Source organism: Panthera uncia, assembly GCF_023721935.1.
Source record: "Panthera uncia isolate 11264 chromosome D3 unlocalized genomic scaffold, Puncia_PCG_1.0 HiC_scaffold_8, whole genome shotgun sequence".
Taxonomy (NCBI): Eukaryota; Metazoa; Chordata; class Mammalia; order Carnivora; family Felidae; genus Panthera; species Panthera uncia.
In genome coordinates, this window is record NW_026057586.1 from 39,508,079 (window position 1) to 39,530,898 (window position 22,820).

At 41.0% G+C, this 22,820-nt stretch overlaps 1 protein-coding gene across 1 annotated transcript in view; it reads left to right on the plus strand.

The window, feature by feature from the left end:
- KLHL14 (kelch like family member 14) overlaps positions 1–22,820 on the plus strand; it is a 103,133-nt gene that overhangs the window by 57,846 nt on the left and 22,467 nt on the right. The window contains exon 3 of the mRNA XM_049620238.1: positions 19,091–19,180. Within this exon, the coding sequence (XP_049476195.1) occupies positions 19,091–19,180 (90 nt within the window). The remainder of the gene's footprint in view (positions 1–19,090; positions 19,181–22,820) is intronic.

Consider the following 22,820-nt stretch of genomic DNA (forward strand, 5'->3'; position numbering starts at 1 on the left):
TCACAGCAATTAACTGGGCTCAAACTTCTGCTTGACAGGGATTGTTGAATAAATTTTATTTTTTTTATTTTTTTTTTTAATTTTTAAAAAAAATTTTTTTTCAACGTTTTTTATTTATTTTTGGGACAGAGAGAGACAGAGCATGAACGGGGGAGGGGCAGAGAGAGAGGGAGACACAGAATCGGATACAGGCTCCAGGCTCCGAGCCATCAGCCCAGAGCCCGACGCGGGGCTCGAACTCACGGGACCGCGAGATCGTGACCTGGCTGAAGTCGGACGCTTAACCGACTGCGCCACCCAGGCGCCCCGAATAAATTTTAATTTATTTGTCCCCCCCCCAATAGCTTACCATTAGTTTACCATTTACCAATAGTTTATTAAAAACTATTAATGAAGATCTATATTTTTTGAAATGAAAATAGTTTACCATATATTCACGGTGAAAAAGAGCAGATTAGAAAAGCATATATGTCATGATCCACCTTTATCTATTTGTGAGTAGGCAAAGAAAAAGTCTAAACGGATATTTTTAATCCCAAGGGGAATAAATACTGTATTTTATCAAACATAATATGAGAGAAAGAAGCCAAAAATGTGCACTTAGTTTTTTGACCTGAGCAAGTAGAAGGACAGAGTTGACATTGACTTAGTTGGAAAGCAGAGTGTTTGGAGGGGAAAACCAGGGATTTGTTTGGGAGCGTGTGACGTTGGAGAGCCCATCTGATACCCACGTGGAGCTCTAAAGTCATGTGGCTGGAAGACCACCGAGGTAGTGAGTATGGGTAGAGGTGAGAGGAGATTTAAAGGGCATACTTTTGGGGCATGCCAACGTTTACACACTAAGATGAGAAGGAAGCAGTAAGGAGTAGGACCAAAGAATGGCAGAGAGGGTAGAAGGAGGATCCAGAGAGAATAGTCTCCCAGGAGGATACATGGGGAAGAGGCAGTGATCTACTGTGTCAGATGCTGCAGATCGATCTTGTGAGATGAGCCCTGGATGTTAACGCAACAACTGCTGTTTCAGGGGAATGATGAAGCTAAAAGCCTAACTGGAAAGTGTTTAAGTAGACATGGAAGGGGGAAATTGGAAACTTTGAGTAAAGACAACTCTTTCAGGGACTGTTTATGTAAAGAGAAACAGAGAAATGGGATGGGTAGGAAGAAGAGGATACTGATCCAAGGAAAATTTTTAAGGTGGCAATTTACCAGCATGTTTCTCTGCTGCTAGGAGAGATCTGATAAACAGGAAAAGACCGATGATATGAGACATGATAATGTTGCTGGGAAAATATCCTTGAGTAGTTGAGAGAGAATGGAACTCACTACACGAATAGAGGGCTTGACTTTAGAAAGGAGCAGCGACAGCCCATCCATCCTTAATAACAAAAGGAAACAAAAGCAAAGGCAGTGTATAGGTAATTTGGTAGGTATGATGCTGGGAGCCTGTGGGAGTTCTTTTCTAAATGTTTCTATTTTCTTAGCGAAATAGAAAACAAGGTTATCAGCTAAAAGCAAGTCAAGGAGCAGATGTTAAAGAGTTGGAGAGAGAACACGATGTGCAATCATCATTTAGGACAGAGGTCAGAAAACTTTTTCTGTAAAGGGCAAGAGAGTAAATATTTTATCATCTGCAGGCCGTTAGGTAGCTGTCACAACTATTCACCTCTGCCATTGCAACATGAAAGCCACCATAGACAATATATAAACTGATGGGTGTGACTGTGTTTCAATAAACTTTATTTACAATAAGAGGCTGTAGGCCAGATTTGGCACAAGGGCCATAGTTTGTGAACCCTTGACTTAAAAGAATGAGATCATGAATAGTCTAGAGAAACATGGTAGGAATTTCAGGCAACAATATCATGAATTTAAAATGAGGTCTGTTCTGGGGCACCTGGGTGGCTCAGTCAGTTAAGCATCCAACTCTTGGATTTGTGAATATGAACCCCCCACCCCTGTAGGGCTCCATGCTGACTGTGTGGAGTCTGCCTGAGATTCACTATCTCCTTCGATCTCTGCCCCTCCCCCACTCACTCCCTCTGTCTCTCATGAAATAAATAAAAACTTAAATAAAACTTTTATATATATAAACAAGTTTTATTTATATATATAAATGTTTTAAATAAAAACTTATATATATAGATATAGATATGTGTGTATATATCTATATATATATAAAATAAGGCCGGTTCTAAACCCAGAGCAAAACCAGCCACTTCCCTGTCACACATGGTGCCATCAGCCTATCGGTCCCAAATCTACAGTCCAGCCACCCTCCTGCCCAAGTCAGCGTGCACTGCCTGCCACCTACTTAACGCCAAGTCAACATGCCTTCACCTCAGATCAACAGAGACTCAAACTGAGACTCTCCCTCAGATTCCAGCCCCTGTACTTAAATGTGTGCAGAAAAGTGGGGATAATTTAAACCACAGAGTGAAGCAACCCAAATGGTGACACAAATTTTGGGGAACATGTAATGGATGAAAGGAGTGTGTTGGGTTGGGAAGGGCGCCTGGGTGGCCCAGTGGGTTAGGCATCTGACTCCTGATTTCGGCTCAGGTCATGATCTCACAGTTCATGAGATCAAGCCCCAAGTCGGGCTCTGTGCTGACAGCAAGGAGCCTGCTTGGGATTCTCTCTCTCTCTAACTCTCTCTGTTCCTTTCTCTCTCTGCTTCACCCTTGCTCATACACTCTCTCTCTCTAAATAAATAAACATTAAAAAAAGTAAAAAAAAAAAAAAAGGAGTGTGCTGGGTTGGGAACATCTTCAACAAGCACATTGAAGAACAATATATATAGCATGGTTTTGGTTACTAAAAGAAACAAACCCAAACCTGGCCTCTTATTTATGTATAAGTTTGAAAATGGATGGTGGGAGGGCTGGTCTGGATACCACCCCTGGAGAGGGAGGGTTGGGGGAAGGGGAAAGGAGGCCTCTCCTTTTACATACCCTTCCTGTATATCTTTTTTAAGTTTCTAAGATGAAGGGTGAATTAAGCAAAGAAAAAAATAAATTAATTAATAAAATGAGGACTGTTCACGTGGTGGTATAAATATCTCCAGTCACATTCAGTTGTGTGGGTGTTGACATAGGGCTGGACATAACCAAGATCTGGTTTGGCACCGCAAGTATGAACAAGAGAGTTGAGTACATAAGCCAGAAAATGACTATGGAGATGAGCAATGAAGTCTAAGCTGAGTCAGGGGGGAGGTGCAGACATGAGGGGTACGGGCTCCAAAGGACAGTGAGAAGGAGGTGGGCTTAATGGATTTAGCCTTTCTATTAATCTTTGATGCTGAGATATTCCTTCTGAGGAAAGAGGACAATTCATTAGCTATTTTAGTGAAGAGTCAGAGCTAAATAGTGATTCAAACTTTGTTGGGTCACAATGCACAAAGCAGTCATCATTCTGTAGGGTAGATGTAATATTACTCCCTATTGTATCAACATGAGGGGAAAGATAATGCAAATCCAATTTGGAAGTAGTGTTTGAATGACAACCTTGCTTACCGTTATGCCTAGTTTCTTAATTATTAGAACTATTTCCTCTCTTCTTCTCCTGGATTGTGTAAAAATTTTCTTGCCCCATCTTTCTCCACAAATAATGCTTATATCGTTAGTGGTCTTTCTTTTTTTCTTTTGATGTCTCGCTTTGCCTCTTAGCCTTTACACGTGGTTATGTTTTACTTTTCCTTGGGTAGACACTTGAAAGTGTTCCTACTCTTCATGTTTTTTCCCCTATAGAACCTTCTCTCTTTCGTTGGATTTATGAGCTTTAAGATGATGGCTGTTTTTATTTTAGCAGATATATACCCAAGTGAGGCAAGGATGTTAGCAAGATTGAAAGAGAGGATCTATTACCTGTTCACACACTTCAGGCTTTACTCCCCTCCCTAAACCTTCCGTGCTTCCCTGGTAAGAGTGGTAGACTCTTTGGTATTTGAGGAACTCTATGACCTTGTCTCTTGCTAAGTTTTCAACTTGACATCCCACTGCTGCTCAAACTTTACACTCTAGCCACACAAAACTGCCTAACGGTTCCCCAGCCACCATGCCTCTCTGCACACAGATGGCATTGACTGGAATTCCTTGAGCCCCTCTGCACCGGTTCATTTCCCATTCTTCCTGCACAGAACCAATACACGTCCACCTGCGTGGATTTTCCAGGACAACTGAAATAATTTCCCAGGACAACTAAAATAATTACTCTTCATTTGTCTTGTCTTTCCCTGAATTTTGGACCTCTGTCATATCATTAACTATAGTCTGCTTTGCACTAAATGTACATATGTGTGTAAATTTTTCCTCTGATGGGTGTGATCAGGGTCTGTGCTCATGTTCTTCTCTGTTTCACACACAGCACATAGTAGGTGTGTGATACATGTTAAGTAAAAACTAACTGAAATCTCTTACCCTCATGCACTGTGTGTTTTTAGGAAGTTAGTTTAAACCACTGTAAGCACCACCGATATGACTCTTGAAAATGTGGAGACCTGGACCACTTCATCCTATCCACATATCCAGATGTGGTCTTCTGGGAACCACACATTCTGACTCCCATATGTCAAAACTACATTTTAAGTCAATTCTATATCAAATCTATGCTTTAACAAGTCCATACTTTTATTAGGTAGCTAATATCACAAGTAATGGAATTTTGCTTGTCTGGAAATGCTTTGTCTTTTGTAAAATTAAACAATGTACAAATACTTGGTAGTGGAAAGGGGACAATAAAAGAACTAACTTTTATAGCTTGTTGATAATGAGCCTGGTGCTTTACGTAAGTTATCCAACTTAATTGAATCCTTACCATAGCCCTTTGAGGTAGATATTATAATCTACATCTTACTGATGGAGAAATCAAGCCACCTAAGCTCACACGGTTAAATGAGATAAAACCTAGATCTCCGTGACAATGTACCATCTTCCCTTTTAAGACGTAAATTGCACATAAGTCTCCACTACTGAACCTAGTAGCTAAAGCCACATGCTTATTGAATTACTATTTCACCTTAACCATATTGCTTTACATTCTCCATCTGAAATTTAGAAGTATTGGTTGTGAGTCACAGAAATACAGTTCAACATAACTTAAACTATTTCATCATCAACAAATATTTACCGGGTGCCTACAATGTGCCAGACATTGTTCTAGGCATAGGGGATTTGGTGATGAGTATGACAGTCATGCAGCATGCAGCTAGTATATTAGTATAAGGCCTACTTGTTAGTATAGAAATGGTTTATAAACAAACAAAAAACCTATATCGCGGTAGGCATTATCGAGTGCTATCAGGATCATTACAGCGGGGTAAAGAAGTGGTGAACAGCAAGGGAGTCCTTTTGTAATGGGATTGTCAGGGAAGGTCTTTCTTTCTAGCAGTCACCTGAATAAAGTGACAGAGCGAGCCATGAGAATACACAAAGGAAGAACATAGAGGCAGAGAGAACAGAGTGCAAAGGCCCTCAAACAGGAACGTGTTTGTGGGGGTGGGGAGACCACATAGAAGCCAGTATGGCTGGAGCACCCCTGGGAGGGGAGAGTGAGAGAAAAGAAGGTTAGGAAGGTGGCCAGCAGCCAGGCCATATGGTCCTTGTAGGCCATTCTGAAAACTTGAACGTTTATTCTAAGGGTGACAAGATGTAAAGAAAAGACCGAATAGAAATGAGTGTCATCATCTGACTTGACTCAGATGGAAGGATAATTGTGAGTGTTCTGGAAAGACTAAGCCAAAAAGGAACAACAGCAAAAGCAGGGAGGCAGGAGGATACTGGAAAAGCCCAGGGGAAAGAGACCACATGGGTCCACATCACCAGGAGGGCAGGGCAGCACATGGCCTTACACACGACTCAGAAACAAAACTTTGACATCTTATCAGGATTCTTTCTCTGTAAGTCTCTTTTCTCCTCACTGCACAAGCTCGTTTGTTCAGAACTGCTTCTCTGTTGCCACAAGCAGCTCCAGGATCCGTGGTCAGTAAGAAAAGGTTTCCTCTTGTCAGCTCCAGTTCGAAAACCCCTCTGAAGGGACTGGCTGAGTCGTGGGACCAACATGGGACCAATCATTCACTGTGTTCATTCACCAGCTTTGTGGTCCAGGGAGTTGGGTTGCTCTAAGGAGAGCTGGAAGGGCCAGCAGGATGAAAGAAGTTTGCATTTTCTGGTTTTTTTCTTTTTTTTTTAAGTTTATTTATCGTGGGAGAGAGCACACATGCACGCATACGTGTAAGTAGGGGAGGGATGGAGAAAGAGAGAGAGAGAGGGAGAGAGAGAATCCCAAGCAGGCTCCAGGCTGTCAGCAAGGAGCCCGACATGGGGCTCAAACTCACAAACCATGAGATTATGATCTGAGCCAAAATCAAGAGTCAAATGCTGGGGCGCCTGGGTGGCGCAGTCGGTTAAGCGTCCGACTTCAGCCAGGTCACGATCTCGCCGTCCGTGAGTTCGAGCCCCGCGTCAGGCTCTGGGCTGATGGCTCGGAGCTTGGAGCCTGTTTCCGATTCTGTGTCTCCCTCTCTCTCTGCCCCTCCCCCGTTCATGCTCTGTCTCTCTCTGTCCCAAAAATAAATAAAAAACGTTGAAAAAAAAAATTAAAAAAAAAAAAAAAGAGTCAAATGCTTACCCAACCAAGCCACCCAGGTGCCCCATTTCTGGATTTTTTTTTAAGATATGAAAGGCACCCTGTGAAGATGTAGAAGGAAGTGATGGCTAGAGAGACATGGAAGGCAGAAGCACATCACCACCTAAGCCGAGGCTCAGGGACTTCTTCCCTCTTCAGATTTCTTTGACATAAAGCTCCTTCACCACTGCATTATTCCTTCCAAGTGGTCTCAAATATGTCTATGCAGTGTCAATTTGACAAATCCTCTAGCACCTCTGACAGGACAGACTTGGCCACTAGTAGATCCTCAGGAGAGATTTACACATTGATTCCAACCAGAGGAAATATGGAACCCATGACTCTCCAGCCAAGAGGGTTCCTCAGAAGTCCAGAAGCAGTCTTGTCATAAACATATGCATCCGTAATCAGTTTATTGAAAGAACTTCACTAAAAGCAACTTGATTTTTCCCAACCACTGATTTTTCAAAACCTCTCTGTTGGATGTCACACCCCTCCCTGGGGCTTCAACCTCGGGACATTCTTTTTTTTTTTTTTTTTTTGAATGTTTATTTATTTTTGAGAGAGAGAGAGACAGAGCATGAACGGGGGAGGGTCAGAGAGAGAGGGAGACACAGAATCCGAAGCAGGCTCCAGGCTCCGAGCTGGCAGTACAGAGCCCAACGCGGGGCTCGAACTCACGAACCATGAGATCATGACCTGAGCTGAAGTCGGACACTCAACCGACTGAGCCACCCAGGCGCCCCAAGACATTCTTAAAGCCTCCTCAGTTATACCGGATGTTAAATCAAAACCTTATTCATTAAATACACTTGAAGATTCTGTGTCTCCTATTGTATTAGAGATTTCAATACACTGGGTTCAGTGATTCACTAGAAGAACTAACAGGGTCAGCATATAGTTGTACCCACAGCTGGGATTTATTACAGTGAAAACATATAAAGCAAAACCAGCAAAGGAAAAAGGTGCACGTGGCAAAGTCTGGAGGAAACCAGGTGCAAGCTTCCAAGAGTCCTCTCCCAGTAGAGTCCCCCTGGACACACTTATTTCCTCCAGCATCCAATTACAGTAATACGGTGAAATGTTGTCTACCAGTGAAGCTCATTAGAGACTCAGTGCTGGTCAGCTAGACGTCCAAAATTCCATACTCCCAGAAAAAAGGCAGGTGTTAAGGATAAACCACTTTGTTTTTCAATTTGGGCACAAATAGCCACTCTTAGTTAAGGTAGTGGGAACAACTCTAAAATCTAAATTCCCTGATATCAGCCAAAGGTCAACTTTTCTAAGAAAGGCCAGGCTTTTCTATGGGTAGCAGTCTCAGGCCTGCTGGGTTAGCCCTTTCCTGTACCAGCGTTGCCATGAGGGTGAGAAAGGCTGACCAGCCCTGGAGGAAAACTCGGCCATCCTGAGTAACCTGGTTCTACCAGGAATAGATCTGGCAGAGGGGAAGGCACAGGGAGAAAAGCTCTTATTTGCCTAGTGTTTTTAGAACTTGGCTTTCAGGAGACAAATGCTTTAAGCTGACTTTGTTTTTGATGAGCTGTCTTTATGGGTTCTGTTATAAACCTCTTTCTGAAGACTTTCCACTATACCATGAGCTGTCCACCACACAGCTTCTATTAGGGTCACCTTGACCTGGAAATTAATATTCTTGGATCCTTGCATGGCAATTTTAGCCAAGCAAGCTTCCCAAGCACCAGCTCAGTGCGCAGGCAGGTAGTAGGTACTGTTGCCCCACCAAATCCACAAATGCAGGCCCCTTCTGACCCAGCTCTCTCCCTCCACATTCCCATCCCAGATGGCTCCTACCAGCTTCTTGCCTTCAGACTTCTCCTTGTGCCTGCCAAACCCCAAGAGACAAAGAAACATCTGGCCCAAGAATCTTCCACCAGTCTTTGATTTGTGTTTGGGGTGGAGGTGGGAGGAAGGAGTATTCTGTTCTCCTGCAGATGGAAAATGTCCAAGGTTCCCACAAATTCCCACAACATTCTCTCAAGGAAAACTCCCCACTTGCTAACAGTCTTCCACTTCATTGTACATGCAGGCTAAATAGGGGTGTCCAAGTGTGCATGTGTGTGTCTGTGTGCATGTGTGTGTGTGTATATACACATGTAACCAGACAGAACAAGTTTAGTCCTGCATAGATGGCCTGGAATATATCTTTAGATTAGCTTCAGCCTTAGGGTATCAGCCTAAATTCCAAGACAGGAAAAGTGCCAAATATTCATGCACATTCATAAATATATTTATAAGTAAATATCACTTAGCATCCAATGACTGTCTAGTTTTGCCAGTAAAAAATGGTGCCAAAAAAAGGTGAAAAGGCAACTTCAGTATTCATAGTTTTTCCCTACCGGTCTCTCTCTTTAGATCCACACTGTTACAATTCTCCACTTTTCCCCAGAAATACAGATTTCAGAACTTTCTCAAGACAGTTCTAGGTGCCTTTCCATGGCAAATACCACCCAACTTGGGCTCATCTCCTAAGACCATGGGCTGCACTTTAATTTCTTTTGTGTGTCATAGGCTATTGACTTTGTGTAATTGTCACTGCTAGGCTCAACTGCCCTAGTATTTCCCAGATTTGACACACACAACCTGGTATGAATGTACACAGACACACACCATGAAATGGCCATGGAAGGAATGTATAGCAAATCCTTCTGAATCCTTGCAGTGAAATTTCCTTTGAAGTCAAATAAGTGCAATAGCATAATAACACAAGAGCAAATGCAGTGAAGGATGGTCTGCAAGAAACAAAAGTATTGTTGGCTGTTCTGATAATCCTACCAACTGCTTCTGGAACTAGCAGGTGACTGCAAATGTTGGGAGAGACTTAATTAGAGCAGAGACCATTACTGCCGGTTGTCTAAGGAGAGAGTGCTGCAGAGGGAATCTGAGTTGGGCCATAGGACAGCTGCCTAAAAAGACAGCACAGATAATGGCCCATCCCTTTTATTTGTTCCCACATTCCCCAAACACGTTTCCTCAATTTGGAAATTGATCTAATTTTAATAATCAGTTTTTATAAAATACTCTAACAAAAATAAAAATAACGTCACCGGTGTCTAGTCCAGGTTCTGGCACATGGGAAGAGCTCAATAAATATGTCTTGAATCGATCTTCCTTTTTCTGACAATGACTTTGGCTGCTGTGACAACTTGGAAAATGCATTTTTAGCCTTATGATTTAGCTTAAGCCTCTCTTTCTCCCTGAAGTTTTAGTCATTTCCTCCCTGGAACTTCTATTGCTCTTCTCCAAGAGCACCGTGTGTCCTGTTTCCCTGTTCATATGTTCTCTTACACTGTGAGATCTGGAATACAGGAATGGCGTCCCAGAGTTTAGCACAATGACTATTAGTTCTTTAATACATGTTTTTGAATCAAATCAACGAAAAAATAGTTGATCGACAAGTGATCTTGATATCTCATGGGTTTTAATGCGAACCACTAGTGCTCACTTTCCAATATTGAGTTTATGTGATCTACACCAAAAACACTCTTCTTTGTAAATCCTCATCATACGGACCACACCCATTCCCTTCCTCCTGCCCTCAGTAATTTGGGACAAGGGGGCCATCATCTAAAAGACTTCAAATTATTTGACAATCATATTTGCTACCCTATTGTCATACTGTCCAAAGTAATTAGTTGCGGCTCCCTTGATTTTCATCAAAGGTCTTATTTTCACAGCTTGAAATAATATGTGGTGCTCTGCTACTTTAATTCATTTAAAGAGCTTACTAATTTTTTAGTGAGACTTTTTAGGTGTAGAATGAAAAATGCAATTTCTCACTCCCCGCCCCCCCCCCCCCCCGAAAGATAATATCAGGAAACCATTGCATTGGCTCATAGGAAGGGGTAAACATCAAGGCACACACATGTTTCATCAACCTGTCCCTGAAAACACGATACTTTATAAAGCAGAAAAAAAAAAACCCACAAAACTATTGGAAGAGATTGCAACTTTTATTCCCAAAGATATTTTTATTTTCCAAAAGGAGAAAATCAAACTACATTTAATTTCTAACTAACATGCCAGGAAGTATCCAAAATTGAATAGTTGATATGGTAAAACACAGTCATGATTTAGGAACAAATTAGTGAAAATATTCTAATTAAAATAAAAATAAGGCTTTGAAAGTCAGTTTTGCTTAAATAGATAATAGAAGTCTTATTTTAAGCTGGTTGTTAGTGTGTCCCCAGAGCTCAGAACTAAAACCGTAAATCAACAAGGATTTATTGAAAACCTTTGACCTTGGCACAATTAAATCTATGATAGCTCCTAAAGAAGTATGTCACAGTTTTTGAGGAACTTACAAACCTTCTTTGTGTAAAACATAAGTATTGCTTATAGGGTGACATCTCTTCCAAAAGTCATCTAAGGCACCTCTTCCTCTCTCTCTTCCCTTTCTTCCTTCAACCCCTCTCTCCTCCACATCTTCTGGGACTCACATTTTTCACATCCACCAAAGAAGTAAATTTCACCATCTCCTTTAGTTAGCATCCATTCATTCATGCTGCTAACATTTATTGATTAACCAGCATTTCTAATTAATGTATTAGGTATAAAAGCTATGGCAATGCCTGGGTACTATGTATTGGGCATAAAGCTATAAAGATGACACAGTCTGGCCTCAAGTTGCTCACAGATCCTTTAGTGGTAACAAACAAAAGACAGGCAGTTTTAATATACTGTGTCATGACTTGTCAAGTGTACAATAAAGGCATGCGTTTAGCACCATCGTTGCAAGGTACGGGAAGTAACAAAGCAATGCTCACTGTCAGGAAAACTCTTACCTGAGCTATAATTTTGAACTGAAAACAGCCTCTCTTGGTTCCTGCACAACTTCCAAAACCTAATACACATGTACTTTTTTCAGAAAAAAAAAATATATAAATATAAATAACTCACTCCAATAATTTTGTTTCCTATGGGACTATGGGATCCTGGCTCAGGGTGTGCAGAACAAGTTGGGGATGAGGGAGAAAGTGTTGGTAACCTTTGGGTTAATTCAGAGCATCGACCCACTCACCACTGAACTCAGACCATGTAGACTTCTTACGGGGCTTAATTTTCCAGATTAGTTGTCCACAGTGATCAAGTGTTCCCCAAATTCACAAACTACTGTTGGTAGTTTACAGAAATAGAACAGTCCAAATAGGACATAAAAAAAAGTAATAGAGCCTTTTATGTGGATTATTTATTCAATAGTATCTATCAAACACCTGCTTCATCCAAGATGTTTTATTATGTATCTGTCTCTGTCACCAGGGAGTCATTGGCCAAGTTGCTAAGTCTTCACAGAGGGTAGGATTAAACTAATAAGTTTTTAAATTATTTATGTTTCCCAATTCCATTTATGATAAAGTTGAAGAAATTGTTTTTAAAAATTCCTATATAATCCTATGGCAAGGAAGGAATATTCATTCAATATTATTAAAGTGGGGCGTCTTTCTTTTATGTTGTATTTGTTTTCAACAGCATGTAATTGCTATTTGAATTTGCTTCAAGGAATAAATATTTTACAAATATATATTCTAGCAACATCATCCTTCCAGAATATCATTTATTTTGCCAGTCTAGATAGCTCCATAGAAAAGAACACATCAAAAACACAAATCACATAATTATAAGTAACATAAATTCTGATATCATGAAATGGAAAACTCAACAGAAAAAATAATATATGAAAAACAGATTTTAAATTTATGAAAAGATGTTCAACCTCTAGCATAATGAAATATGTACATATTTACATTTTAACTTGGTATCAATTGTTCACCTACCATATTGGCAAAGATACAAATGTAAAAAGGGTACAGTGTAACAATATCCAACAAAATCTAAAATGCAGCCATAGTTTGGCCCAGAAATTTCCATGGAAGAAAATCAATCCTACAGATGAACTCCTGTGTATGCATGCTGTGTCCTACAAGGACATAGCAGGGCACCATTGGAGCAAAACCCTTCAATACATGTCCCTTCTCTCCATCCCTAGCACTGCTTCCCAATCAGGTGTCTGTCATCTCTCACCCCAGTGACAGACAGGGTGCCCTACCCAGTCTCCCTCTTTCCCCTCTTTCACTCCCATATCTACAGGAGCCAGAGTAATGTTTATAAACATACACCAGATTATGTCATTCAGCTGCTTAAACCGCCCCCACCCCCCAATGCCTTTCCATCATGCTAAGAATGAAATCCACACCACTTACCTTGGCCTATGAAGACCTATCTACCCAGCCTCTGCCTGCCTCCTGACTCCATCCCATAACCTCAGAGTTCCAGACACAGAGGCTTCCGTGGGCCTCTCAGGCACATCCAGCTCATTTGTGCTTCGGGGTCTCTGCATGGACTCCTGGCCCTTGTTTTAGAGTGGCACCTCCCTGTCACCCTTCATACTCTATCTTAAATGCCATTCCCCAGCCACCCCGGGTGGAACAATAACCAGGCACTCCTTCTGTAACACATCATCCCATTTTCTTTCTCCTGATGTCATCTATTTTCATTTGGCCGTGTTCCTGTTCATTATGTATTTGTTTACATACTTCTTTCCCCTGTAATGTAAGCTCTATGCGAGCTTAGTTCCCTGCTGCATTATCAGCAACCAGAAAAGTGTCTGCACATAATGAATGTTGAATAAATGCTTGGTGAATGAATTAAGAATGGAATACATTATAGGATCCCCATCAAACGGAACACTGTGCGGCCATTAAAAAAAAAAAAAAAAGAATCCAGTGGTGGACAACCCAAGTATTCTCTTCAGAGGAGGCCTGCATCCTTGCACCTGGCCTGCCCTTGGTCTCCCACCTAGACCTCATCTTGGTCTGATCTGTTAAGAGATCCACACTACTCTGTTTTCTCACATATATGTCAAAGCAATATCTATCTCTTCCAGTACAAAGTAGGTATCATTCTCAACCACAGATTTTCATGAACATCCAAAGAAGAGATACCATAAGGCTAAACCAAGTTTATAGGATTGCTAAATAAATAGTTACTGAATGCCTCTCTGATCTGGTCTTGTGTTCTGGAATCATTCCACGCCCATGCCTCAAGGCCTTTGTGTTTGTTATTCCTGCACCTTTACCCTGCATGGTTTCCTGGCTCTCCTCAGGCAGTTTGAGATGAGTCAAAAGTCTCCTCACAAAGGCCTTCCTTAACCACTATCACCATCCCCCCACCCTGTCACTCTCTCTCTTCTGACCCTGCGTTACTTGTCTTCATTGCACCTATCATTTGAAACAAAAGTGTCTGTTTATTTGTGTACTTGTTCACTATGTGCTTCCCCTGACTAGCATGTTCCTTGATGCTGTTTTCCGCTACGACCACCCCAGCAGGTAGGACATTGCCTGGCATAGAGTAGCAGCTGGACAAATATTTGATTGGCAGAGAAAGAGTAAGTGAATGCATTCTTGAGTGCAAAAAGAAGGGTACTAAACAGTATGTCCATTGTATTAAAGGAAATGACTCCTATCTATATAAACTCTCTGAAAGGAAAATCCAAGAACATAGTAATGGTGATAGTCTCTCTGGGTAGGAACTGAAAACCGGAAGCACAGGCATAGGAGGAAAACTTACTGGTCCTGCATATCTTTACTTTTTATAAGATTGTATTTTTACCATGGGCATTAATTTTTTTTTTACCTAAGAAGTATGTCATAGTTGACAGTTTTGCAAGTCTATATTTTTGAGGCCAACAGAAAACCAAGGCCCCCATAAATGTTACAGCAAAATGATAAGCATTCAGTAACTATTTATTTAGCAATCCTTTAAACTTGGCTTAGCCATGTGCAATCTCTTCTTTGGATGTTCATGACCATCTGTGGTTAAGAATGATACCTATACTTTCTGCTGGAAGAGATATATATTGCTTTGACATATATGTGAGAAAACAGAGTAGTGTGGATCTCTTAACAGAATAAGACCTTCATAAATACAAGCCCCCTACATGTTTTGCATGTCAGGAAAAGGGCCTGTGTGCCTGCTTACAGGGTTAAACTATGACCTCATTGTTTTTTAAAAAAATGAAAGCTCTCTGCCAGTAGACTCTACCAATCCTTAACTGGCTAACTTGTTCAGTGTTTTCCTGGCTTTATGAAACAACGATATCTTATTTTAAGAAAACCAACTATTTGAATATCTGGATTTATAAAAAGAAAATTTTGTAGGAGTATCCACTTGCTCTAATTAAGGGTTCCTTCCAATATGAAAATAATAAACTTTTAAGACATGATTCAATGCAAAAAATTATGCAGAAATTTCAGGAACACCATCATTGAACACGCAGGTACTCAGTAATTACTTGCTGGTTGGATGAACATACCTATTGAAAATCAGTAGAGTGAAATGGACAAGAACGTGGGTTGGGATCCAGTTATCCCTGTGTTTGGATTCTCTCTGTGCTGTTCATTAGCTGAGTATGACCTTCAACAAGTGACTTAACCTCTCAAGGCCTCAGTATTTTTCATAAAGTGAATGAGTAATACCTCCCTTGGAGTTAGTTTTATTAAATCAAAGATATCAGTAAATAAAATATTGGTACATTTTATCAGGCATTATATTTTATCATGCATTATAATATCAGATATTATTTCATTTACCTAATTTCTGCTTGCCTGAGTGGACACAAGGGAATGGCAAAAACAAAACACAAGTGTTACATTTTCGGAGATACAATATAGGTAACTATACATGAATATCATGACATATTTCATTTCTTTATCTATATCTATAGCACCTGAACCATGCCTGGCACATGGTAAATGTTTGGTAAATGGTGGTTAGTATTATGAAAGGTAACACGAAATACTCTGAGGGTTTGACTCTCCATTTTCATATCCACGAAGACCAACTCTGTACATAACACTCCAGGACATTTTATTGCACTGGTACAGGGAAGGGTAAAAGAATCTGTGTAACTGAGATTTTTTTTTTATGGCCTTAAAATTATGGGGAAACAATTAACAGGTACATAAGTAAATTGTGACAGCTTGTAACAATTGCTAACATCTACTGTGTGGGTGATGATTAATCATTCTGCAGAGTAAATACTGTGACTTAATATCCTCTCCAAGTTAATTTTATAGTACTACCTGCTTCCTACTTTCTTAATTAAAAATACTAAATGTAAATGTTTTATTTAACTCCCCAGACTAGAATAGAGTATCACGTGTTTGGAGCGGGAAAGGGGAAAATGATACAAATTGCTTCCAATTTAGAGACTAAATGAACGTATCCCTTCAGGTGACCAAAGGTTTCTTCTTTTTCAGTTTTCTGACTTTTTTTCCTTCCTTTTCCTTCTGGCATTTCGAGTTTGTTTAATAAAGTTTAGAATTCTCACAAAGGGCCTTATAAACACGTGTTATGAGATTTTAAATTTGATTTGAAAGTGCCTCTCTCCTACTCCCTCCGAGTAAAGTGACCTTTTTAAATGGAGGGAAGTGGGTTTAGATGACAGTCATGATAAATGCGGTCATGTTCACTCAATAAAATAAGGCCCAGTGCATTTGAGGATAAATCAGTGAAATGTACAGCCCCACCTGTCTGTCTCCATCATTCATTTCCACTGTCACTTTCACAGTGGCTGATGGATCACAGTTGCTGTAAAATTAGACAGCCTTTAATCTCATTTCATCCTGATTAGCTTCTCTTTACCCTTTCCCTCTAACTCACTGACTGACACGCTAAAAACTCGCACTGGGCTGTATATGAACATGAGTACAAACTTCTCCTCCAATTCCTGCTTGTGAGGGCGAGGCTGGTGTCCACCTCTCGAGAAATCTGGAAAGGGTCATGCATGTATCCCTTGTTATTCAAAAAGTAATCAAATACGTGCAGTACCAGCGCCATTTTAAACAGATGTTTGCTCATGCTTACTGCCCTATTTATTTTGCTTTCCTTCAGGTTTAATCCGAAGTCAAATGAGGTCTTTTACAAAACTCAAACATTGATTTAATATAGATTTTTTCTAATAAATTTGGAACGTTTCACATTCAGAATAATTTCAAAGAGTTATTTGTGTGTATTTATAGCCTCGATTCACGGTAATAATTTAGAAAAGACAATAATTCAGGAACGAGAGTACTAAAATACGCAGCCAAGAAATACAGCATACAAGGTTTAAAAACAAGAGTAAAAAATGAGGATGCCTTCAACAGCCTTTATATTAGGACTGCAAAGACCTTCTCTCTTATTTTGAAGGTTCCAATAGTTAGTTTAGTGCAATAGTTTCATTTGTTTGCATAAAGCATAACAATAGGGGTAATCAAATGAGAAAGAGGCTTAAGAATAAATCATGTATTATTTCCTTCACTTAATTTCTGCTTGCCTGCATGGGAGCAAATAAATGGCAAGAACAAAACACAAGTGTTGTTATATTTTCAGAGATTGTGCTTCATTATCAAGCAGGACTTCTGGTTAAACAGATGATAATGCAGTTTTTCATTTTTATAAGATTTAGGGCTTGAACTGACCAAAAATTTAAATATTGAAAGAGTGGCAGTCATAAAGTCATTGGTTATAGTCAATGGCCCTATTCCTATCCTCAGGTCCCATGTGAATAGACACATGCAGATGATAACCCATGCTGTGAGTTTACACTGCCCAGCTGACATGATGGTGAACTGGAGTGGCACCAGACTGTTCACAATATACACAATATACATCATATATGAGCAGCATAGTTTGCTATTTGCTATTCTGGAACCAGCATCATAATCCAAACAATGATGTTTAGTTTAAAAAAAAAAAAAAAAAGGTGTTCAAAATGTATTTGATTTTAGTTGGTCAGTGAACTCAACATATATTCTGTCCGAGTAGATTCTGAGAAACTGTATGGTATCTCTGCAGAGCTATGTGGTTAAAAGCATTTTCCAAAGAGATAACTGAGGGTTGAGGGGCAAAAGGGCATCCCCAAGATGACTCCCTACGTCAATGACCTAATTAATAGACCGCACAAATCCATAGCACATCCAATTTCTACATTGTCCCAGAATTCAGGGGTTTCCATACCAAGGCCTCTAGCATTAGAAATATAAGTTTAAAAACAATGAATACGCACAGTAAAAAATAAATAACTCATAAAACAGCCCAAACACCTTAAATCCTTTAGTAAGAAGCTTAAATGATCTGATTCGCTCTTTCCGAAGCTGTGTTATAGATTTCGAAGCTGTGCCTGTCCCTTGTTAATTTTATTTACATATGTTAGCCAGCATAAGTGCATTCTGAGAAAAAGAAAAGATGATAAACACAAAATGAAATGAGAGACATATATCATCCCAAATAAGTTGGGTCTAGGATAGGCTCTGTCTCTTTCGGCATTGGCAAAAGAGCACAGAGGAAGAGCTGGCCCTGACTCATATTGATTTCCCACTGCACTGGTTTCTTAAGTGCTCTGTTGATCCGTGTCAAGCAATAAGTTCTCTGCCTGAACATGCACATCACCTCCCCATTTGTCCTCACCTAGATTTAAGGTGCCCATATGATGAGCCGAACAAGGACATCATTTTTCCTACTGGGTGTCACTGGGTCCAAACCACTGCATGTGATGTGATAACTAATTCTGCTCGAGTTTACATTTGCCATATGATATTACAATAGCAGCCACCAACACTGCACAGCACATGGGGTGACAGGGCTGTCCTATTCATACTGTGTGTGTCTCCCAAAAGAAAATGTAAATGAGAACAAACACAGAGCAACCGGGGCTTTGGTGGGTTTCTGAATAACACCCCCCTCCTGACACCAACCACATTGGGGCAGGGCGAAGGGTGAGACCAGGGGAACGGATGGATATTTGTGATGTTCCTGACAGTTTTTATCTTCGTTACAGAAGAGCTCCTAAGCAGATAGATAGAAAATGTGTGATTGTGCTGCTAATGACATTGTACAGGAAATTAAGCGTATACATTTGGAGAAGGCATTAAATCAGCAGGACCTTAATTTAAAAACTTAAAACTGTATGGAAATTCAGCTTGCTCATTGCTGTGGAATAGAAAGCTACCAAGCACCCTGAGTCTGTTTATGGAAAGATTGCCAGCAAACCAAGTTTGGGCAGAGCATCTTAACGGCTCCAAGCGCGTGCAGGGTTATTTCTTCCAAGAAGTAACCCCCAGCCCTGACCATTTGGGACTATCAGTCATTGCTTTAGAATGCGATCCCCATCATCGGGCAGGTGAGGACAACTTAAGACTCGAAAGCCGCAAGACAGGTTGTTCTTGACTAATTTGTGGAATAACATTATGTAAAATTAATCAAAAGGGGCTGGGTTTGAAATTGCTGTGAACACACGGCTGAACCACTGGAGACCGGCGGGTGTCCCGCTCTGTGGCTGCTGCTGTCTTCTTCCTTCCGACTTACTCTCACATTTGACACCCTTTGGTGGAAGCAAATAACTAGTGAGCCAAGGTCTCAAGTCCTAAGGTGGAGAATTTCATGTGTCTTTTCTTTTCTCCCCCCTCCATTCCAGTTATGCCGTACAACAGCGCCCACCACTGCGTTGTGGAGGTAGAAAACTTCTTGTTTGTGCTGGGTGGAGAGGACCAATGGAACCCCAATGGTAACTATTGAACTGCTCAATAGTAGGTGCGCAACGAGCATGTGCGTCGTGGAAGGCACTGGTGGCAGCCTGTTTTGTGATTACTGTGGGAAATGCACTTCTGTGCGCAGGGACACACGAAGCAGTCGGTAAATTGGGCTGACGATTGGAGGGAGGGTCAACCGTTGAGCTGGCAGAGGACGCGCGCAGTGGAGCATTCGCTCATGGACCGTCTGGGGATTTGGCTTTGCAGTGACGCCCCGGCCCCTCTCCTTATCCGTCCCCTGAGGAACGTCACAAACATAAGCACAGACTCCCCAGAGGCAGGTAGCAAGCTGCAGCTATTAAGAATTCTCACCACCTTCTCCACCACTTTCCTCCCGTTTTATCAGTGTAATAACGCAGTTTCAGTAGATAAGCGTCATGTGCAGTCCGAACTGAAGTGAACTTCACAGCTCAAGGTCTCTTGCAGCATTTCTTACTTGAGACCCATTCTAGTTGGGGCTCCTTTCGAAGACTATCCACCATCCTCCCTGTGGATGTGGTTACTTGATAAATTCCTCGCAAAGAGAAATTGAACACGTTTAGCACCGCTCCCAAGCCAGCCCAGGGAGAACACCGTGCCTTGCCGAATACGCAAAATTATCAAGATATTTTTGGAACTCCTGCACGTGAAGGAGGGGTTGCAGTTGTAGCCTTCTGTGTAACAGAGATTATTATGACTGAGAAACCGTAAAACAGCTTGCAGGTACACATTTTTACTTTAAAACCCCAGAACATCCAAGTGAAATTACGTATACTGCATATATTTTATTGTGAATGCTCTCTTTCAGCATCTGCACCAAGGCAAATTATAGAAAATTGTTACATCTGTTCACTCTAGAAAATCTTAAAGGAAAACAACCCGGCCACCCTCCAAGAACATTTCTTTGAAGAGAGCAGGACGTTCTTTCCCAAAACCTGCAGCTTTGTTGGTTCCTATCCAAAGAGGACAGTTCCTGGGCTTTGTGAGACACAGGTTTAGAACAGGAGCAAAAATGATATTTAATATCTCTCCTCTAACTTACCTTTGCAATGACAGGCTTGACGTGTTCCCCGCCCCGAAAACACCACTGGCATATATACAATCCACTGTAACTCCCCATTGCTATTTCACCTGTTCTCCCTCCAACGTAATTTGAACTGAATAGAGTCTTTGTAAGTCAACAGTGCACAGCCATCAGGTTTATCTAAGCAAAGTATCTACAGAACATTCTTTTTGAAGGCCAGATTAAAATGAACACATGACAAGAGAAGGCTGCATAGTCCTCTTTCTGGTGACACTGTTCTCTTAGCCCATCTCCCTTCCCAGTTCCTGTAGGTCTCTTTTAAAATGCCAGTCTTGGGTGCCTGTGTGGCTCAGTGGGTTAAGCATCTGATTTTGGCTCAGGTCACGATCTCACGGTTCGTGAGTTCGAGTCCCACATCGAAGCCCTGCTTCAGGTGAACACGAGCCCCACTTTGGGGGAGCCCCACTTCTCTCTCTTTCTCTGCCCCTCGCACACTTGCTCCCTCTCTCTCTCTCTCTGTCTCTCAAAAAATAAAAATAAAGTAAAATAAAATAATGAAATGAAATGAAATGAAATGAAATGAAATGAAATGAAATTAAAAGGTACCAGTCTTGGTGCAACCATTTAGTTTTCACAAAACACTATGAACTTCCCATTCCTCTAAGACAGACTTTTTCAGCAACACAGAAAACCTGCTCCCCGGGTTATGCTCTCTCCTCCTCAAAATAACCTATAACTGCTTACTGTTCAACTTTCTATCAAACACAGCTGAGAGGTTGGGTGGGGCGATAAGGAATAGCATCATGGACATATTCCTTCCTCTAGGCTGGAGAGTCCAGGTGTTATCTCTGAACTAATTCAGAGTCCCACAAAACTGTGCCATTGGACTTCAGTGACTTGCTTCCCCCCACGCCTGAGATGAACAGGAATTCATTTTAAAGGCCTCAGTGAATATGCTGTGACAAAATACTGTAGAAAACACAGCATCGCATTTACTGCAGGGACATCTGTCACTCACCACTCGGCGTGTCCCATGTGGAGACCCATGTGACAAAATCTTGCCAGACCACAACACTGAGTCACTGTGTGCTTTTGAAAATTACCACTAATGCATTTGTATGGTTTACCGTGTCCCTCCTTTTTTGCTTTAGCCACTAGGAGACTCAGAATTGAATTTTAGTAAAACTTTCATTACTGCATTTTAATTTTATGTTTACTCTCAATATGGGCCTAGCAGCTAACTCTGTGTCTGTAAGACCCCCTTTTAGAGCTGTGGGAGTCCTACCTGCAAAGTTGAGTCATTCTGTCCCTGCCATGTGTGGCATGTGAAGTCACTTGTATAGAGCTGGGCAAATGCTGATGAACCACTGATTTGGCTCCCCTAAACAGAGAATTGGTCACATCAGGAGGCAAGCGGGCAAGTCTTCCCGTCAATCATTCAGTCATTGGCGGGGGCCTTCCCCCCACATCAGGGAGGAGGGCAGGCAGGGACACGGCCTGTACAGCTGAGAGCGGTTCTCCAGAGAGGGAACGGCGGTGACAATGAGCAACCTGGACGACAACCGTCTGGTCAACCATAGCCAACTCTTTCTTCTTTTTCTTTTTTTTCTTTTTAAACCATTAGCAGTAGTATTTGTTGAGTACTAATTATTTCCCAGAAATTTGCTAAGCACTCACCTGCACCATTTTACCGAGTCTCACAACCATCCCAAGAGGTCTGTCCCATGATTCTTCTAGTTTTACTATGAGGAGTCTAAGCCTGAAGAGGGGAAATAACTGGCCAGCACGTACAGTTTGAACGAAGATGGGCTGATTCCAGTGTAGGTCTGTCTGACTCCAGAGCCATATTGCACGACAATTGCCCTTCACGCAAACATACGGATTTTGTTTAATATTAAATAACAATCACGTTTTTGCCTTTGATATTTTGAAATAAAGTCAGTGTTGTATTGCAGTGGAAAGGGCCCTTATTCTCAAAGAATCTTCATCACTTCTGATTTAGAGAACCACGAAGGGGCTCAATCATCTCAAAAAAATGGGATTTTCTTACTATAATACATTTTGCAATTAAAAAGTAAGCAGTTAATACCAAAATTTATAAAGAGTAACAATCCGATGATAATATATAACATGCTTTAATTTCATTGCTATCAGGGAGGAAAAATTAAAAATCCATGAATTCAAATATTCTGGATATGTCAGTTCCAAAGATGAAATCTTAAGTTAAACTTTAGTTCTTACAAAAATGGTGCCTGAGATGCATGTCTTTGAATGAAATTCAAAATTGTTAAATTTAACACATGCTCATAAAACACATATGTACTCATAAAATACAAATATAATTTCATTTATCTATTGTCTTAATTACAAGACAATTTGAAATCATAAAACATATTAGTTACTAGAAGTTTAAGCAGGATACATACGTTTTTAAGTTTACTTATTCTGAGAGGGGTGGGTAGGGGCAGAGAGGTGAAGAGAGAGAGAATCCCAAGCAGGCTCTACACTATCAGTGCAGAGCTCAAAATCACGAACCGTGATATCATGACTTGAGCCGAAATCAAGAGTCTGACACTTAACTGACTGAGCCACCCAGGTGCTCCCATTTTTTT